The sequence below is a fragment of the Protobothrops mucrosquamatus genome, unplaced genomic scaffold, assembly GCF_001527695.2.
Source record: "Protobothrops mucrosquamatus isolate PMUCROS unplaced genomic scaffold, P.Mucros_1.0 scaffold4663, whole genome shotgun sequence".
NCBI classification, from domain to species: domain Eukaryota; kingdom Metazoa; phylum Chordata; class Lepidosauria; order Squamata; family Viperidae; genus Protobothrops; species Protobothrops mucrosquamatus.
This window is the reverse complement of record NW_015390562.1, coordinates 84,015-89,574: the sequence shown is the minus strand read 5'-3', so window position 1 is coordinate 89,574 and position 5,560 is coordinate 84,015. Positions and strand designations below refer to the sequence as shown.

The 5,560-nt window shown below is 38.8% G+C and overlaps 1 protein-coding gene across 1 annotated transcript in view; it reads left to right on the top strand.

Annotated features, from left to right (window-relative positions):
* Window positions 1–5,560, top strand: part of LOC107299199 (glycylpeptide N-tetradecanoyltransferase 2-like) — a 78,143-nt gene that overhangs the window by 46,108 nt on the left and 26,475 nt on the right. Inside the window, 1 exon segment of the mRNA XM_029286713.1 lies at window positions 3,824–3,942. Within this exon segment, the coding sequence (XP_029142546.1) occupies window positions 3,824–3,942 (119 nt within the window).

Sequence of the window (5,560 nt, the reverse complement as noted above, 5' to 3'; positions counted from 1 at the left end):
TTAAAAAGACCAGAACTATTGCCAAAACTGAACACTTTAACAACAGAATAATCAGAGAAGCCATCGAGATAGAAAAACGCCCACACAGCATGAATAAACGAGATGATACCTCCTGCCTACCAGCCATTTGGAAACCCGCCCTTATTGGCAAACGAGTCCCTAACACAAAGAATGACACCAGACCCACACTCACGAAAACTACACAGGATGTCACCACCACACATCCACGCAAAAAGCAAAGCCAAACCCACACAGATGATGAGGCACGACCACAAACTAGAAGCCAGTCCACAGCTGCATCATTAGCCACTTTAAACCCCTCCAATCCATACATGAAGCAAACTGACACCCACCATAAAGATGTGGCACGAACACGAACACGAAGCCAAACAACAGCAACGAAGCTCACCATCTCAAATCCCCCTGCAATTCAGACTAACCTGAGCACAACAAAGCCCCCACCCAAACAGAACACTCCCCCATCCAATCAGAGCACAGCCAACCCCCCATCCAATCAGATCAAACCCCACTGGCAGTTAAAAGGAAGAAGCAGCTGCGATCACACACTACTCCTAGAAGCACGAAGCTGAAGACACCAGCCTGAAGATGACGAATGTGACTTCGTCGAAACGTCACCAAGACACTTCCAATTTTACGCGGGAGAAAACCCGATTAACCAAAGACCTACATATATATATATATATATATATATATATATATATATATATATATATAATTGATTTGTTTAAAACTAACAACCTTAGTGCTTAGTAAACAGCATGTTTTCTGGGTTCACATTTCACAACAATAATAGTCCATTTCTATCATATCGTACTCTACTTTCCTGGGATTTTCTCTTCTTCCCTTATTGTTCTCTTTTGCAAAAATTAAGTTAATACAGGTCTTAATATTTTAGTAACAAAGAGGTTAAATATAAACATTTTTCTAATATTTATCCAATTAATAATAGCATCAATATAGAACTTCTTTTCTAGTTAGTCCTCTTGGTTGCGTTATATGTCCTGTTTTCAACGTTCTCATTTAGACTTTTTTCCCACAAAATTTGAATAATTTTACCTGTTAAGATTTTCTCAAAATTGATTTACGGTTAAATGTCTAAGCTGTTTCCCTCACAATAATCCTCCCAACAATTACATTTCTCATATCATAAAAAAAATACTACTCAGAATAAGAAAAAAGAAAAAGAAAAAGAAAAACATATCTCTCTCAAACTAAAATTCATTTATATCCCCCATTTTTTCATTTTTAACTCTATTCCATTCGATATTTACTGATTAAATACTCCATGTTATATTTTAACCATATTCAAACAAATACTTAATCTTTAAAAATTGCATCTGATAAGACAGTTACGTTTCTCATATCATAAAAAAATATATTTTAACTCTATTCCATTCAATAGTTACGGTTGAGTAGTCCATATTATATATTAACCATATTCAAACAAATGCTTAATCTTTAAAAATTGCTTCTAATAGGTCCAATTTTCTGATCCCTTGGATCTGATTTTAATCTTTTTCTTTCACCAAACGGCTTTTCTCATCCATCTATTCCACTTAATTAAAAAGTCTTGCCATTTTCTTGTGGATGTTGTTAAGGATGGGAGAGGCAAATCAGGTAAGATGTTGATTTCTTTTATCTTTTTTTGTCTCTCAAGTCGTAGGTTTTTTAGTATCTCTGTGATCTAGTTTGTCAGGCTTTTCTTCTTATCTTCGGCTTTGTTTTGTGATTCTGGGGTGTGGACTATCTCTTCCAGTTCCAGTGCTTCAGTCATGTCTTGTGTGTTTTCCTCCATCTGTGTTAAATCAGAATCCCTTCCATTGGTAGATTCTTTCATTTTCTGAAAATTCTTATGTTGTGAGGTTAACATATGTCCATTTATATCATCCAAGTTATTTTTAATTTCATTGTGGTGTAGAGTCATTGTTGTTTGGATTAGTTGCAACATAGTGAGCATTTCCTCCTGGAAAGTATTTGGTTTTTCTTGACAAGTTCTTTTTGCAAGTTCCTGAGGTTCCATGATAGCTAAAACTCAAAAAAAAAACTTTCTCTGAAAACAGCTTTAAAGTCACAGTCAATAAGTGTTTATCATCCTGGAAGGTCAGTTATGTTTTTTTACAATTATAGTCTTTGCTTATTGTGGCTGGCCCAGAATGTTTTATTTAGCTCTTTTTAAAGATCAAAGAAGTAGGTTAGCTCATTCTGGGCGTCCTGCCAATACTTATAACAAAGCAGCTAGAGTTATATATTCTCTTCCACCACTAGATGTCAGCAACAGTATGTTTCTGTCCCCCTTAATAATTTAATTCGCCACTTCCTTCTGTGGGAGGGTGGGGCAAAGCTCCCCCTCCTTTTCACTTTCAGAGGCTTTTTTGCTTCTTGGGGTATCTTTTCCAAAAGTTCAGGATATAAAGTAGGAGAGAGATCAAATTTCTCACCCAGTTTCAGCATGCTGTTCACCGATGTTCTGGTGAGCACTTATGGACTTCGGCTGCAAGTAGCTTGGGCTGGTAACCGAGGTGGAGCCAGCCTTTCTCCTGTCAGGTTAGAGGGAATTCCCAGATCGAACAGGATGACCGCCATCGTTCCCGGATCGCTGGGGCACCCCTCTTTCTTCACCGCCTCTTCACGGCAGCTTTAGACCCATTTAGGCTCCCCTGGCAGGATGAAAAGAGCCATGGGAAGTGGAGCTTTGCAATCCCACAACCGTGTGCTACCGCGCAAAACTGGAAGTCCAAGAGTTGAAGACTTTCATGCTAAATCTTGTAAGCATTTTAGAAAGAAGAGAAAGGCTAGTTTATATTTGTTTTATTACATTTTGAGTCTTGTTAAAATGTTACAATTAATAATTTTTGCAAGGTTCCATGTCTATCCTTCGTATTGTTTTTCAGTCCTCTGACAAAATGAGATCAATGTTGAAATGGCAATGGAAAATAAAAATGGATGTTTAAGCTACAATACAATGACTGCCTTGGTCCACCTGCCATCAGTCACATAGCAAGAAGAACTGATGGCAAGTGGACCAAGGCAGTCATAGAATGGATTCCACTTGATAAAAAGTGTCCACAAAAGAGACCTAAAACAAGATGGATTGACAACATCAGCAAGTATTACGGGCCCAGTTGGCAAAAGAAAGCTCGGGACTGTATTGGTTGGAAACATGCGGAAGAGGCCTTCATCCTGCAGTGGATAGACAATGGCTAAAATGATTATGATGATGATGCTACAATAGCTGCTCTGAGAATATGGACATTGCTTAATTATACTGTATGTCATTAAAATTAGTTCCTAATTGCATATTGCAAAAATATAAAATCAATTAAGTTGTTTTTTTTTGAAACCTGGCATATATTTCATTATAAATCCCTTTGGTAGACAGTCAAACTTGAGGTATGAAAGAAGAGAATTTTAAATCTGCAGGCTCCAGTATGTTACTATAACTAGTTCCTCCTTTAATTGGAAATGATAAATCTGCTGTTCAAGTCTGAATTCATTCTAAAGTGACTCATCTTGAGACGTTGATTATTGCAGTCAAAGAAAAGAGACTCAAGGTGGTAAGCAGTCTAATAATGTGTACTGAAATACTGTATAGAATTAATGACACAATAATTGTAATACAATTGTAATACAATTAAGTCTTTAGGAAAATACAGTGACATTATTGATAATCTAGTTTACATAAAATGAATTTAGTCATAGACTTCTAACAGCTTCACTTTGTTTAGTAAACCTTGTCTCACTCTCCTTGAAAACATAAGAAATTATTTAAAAATATATCAAGCTTACCTTCTTTTTCTATTAGGTGAAGTTATAACATCTCATGGTGCTATTGAACCAGATAAGGATAACATTCGTTTAGAGCCATAATCTTTACCGCAGGGTTTTACCTGGGACTCGTTGGATCTGAGCAGTGCCGAAGTTGTAAGTAGAGTTACTTTTAGTCTTTCAAATACAAATTGGGGCGTGTGTGTATGTGTGTGTGTTATACATTGTCAGAGTAGTGTAATCATCAATGGACATGAACTGGGGAGATCCAGGTGCAGGTCCCCTCCTGACCATATAGTTCTCTGTTTGACTTTGGACCTCTATGTTAGGGTTCCATTTGTTTTTTCTGGGAAAGAAAATAGCAAAGAAAACACCTCTTTCCCCCCATATACTGAATTCTTAGATCACAAGGGGAAAATGTTGAGTTCCAGAACAGAACAGAAGTGAGAGCAAAACATCTTGGTTTTATTACAACCAATTGTTAATGAGGTGGCGTTTGGATCAAAAAGTTGGTATTACATTACAGGATGTAAATTTGATGAAACAGATTAGAGATCAATCTCAAGCTCATATAAAAAGAATTTATAATGCATTGATTGAATTGGATTCAGAAACAGAATTGGTTAAGGATTGTATGATAAAATGGGCTCAAAATATACAAGAACCGATCCTACTGGAAACATGGGAGACAATTTGGATTAGGAATGTAAAATTTACTCAAGCTCAAAATTTAAGGGAAAATTTTTATAAAATGTTTTATAGGTGGCATTTGGATCCTCAAAAATTGTCCTGCATGTATCCTAATCTACAACCAAAGTGTTGGAGATGTGGAAACTTAGATGCAACCTATTTTCATATGTGGTGGACATGCAGGGGAGTAAAGGCATTCTGGATAAAGATATGGTGGATGTTAAGTCCGGAGAATAATGGCGCTTGAAGCAATGCATTTCCAACATGTCTTTATTCTCTGACTACAATCTACGAACGAACCGAGCAGAGGCACGCAGGCCTCTATTTATACCCTCTGATCCCCGGGCAATTCCAACCAATCACAAGGCTGTCTTTTCCCGCCTTACGCATGCGCGCAAGGCCAGCGCCGCTCAGTCTGGTTCCGGGCAGCTTTTGCAAATGCCCGGGACTCTTGCAACGCCCCGAGCCTGCTTCTGCAGGCTCAGGACACAACACCCCTCCCCCCTAGATAAAATAATACTGCGCCCAACATGGACGCCACCATGGTAAAGGGTGTGTTACTAACTGTTACAATAATTTTACGGCGGGACTTCCGGTGGCAGGCGACCTCGTCGGACGCAGCTGTTTGCTGCCTCCCGCCTGTTTCAGCGTAAAAGCCGTTTTGACAGCTAGCATCAGCTGTCAAACGGCTTGATACCCTTCCCCTGGGCATAAGGGGATAGGTGAGCTGCCCGGGGTAGGAGTTGAGTTCCCAAGTCGTCCCTTGTGGACGATGTAGGTTAGAACTCCTCCGGAGCCCCGAGGTTTCTCCGCGATCCAGGACGCCTTCGCTTCGGCGAAGCTAGAAGCCGCCGCCACTGCTGCAACTTAAATTGAACTGTGAGTTTTTTTTGTAAGCAGACGAACCGACCCTGGAAGTTTGCTTTTTATCTTGGACTTTGCTCTAACTTGGATAATAAGTTCTTCCCTATACTTGAGGTGGATTGAGGGAAAGTGAACTTAAAATGGCGATGGATTGATACTTTTCAGCAAGAAGTGAAAGTGATTTCCGGTCTGGAACTTTTGTTACTTTTAATCTGCGTAT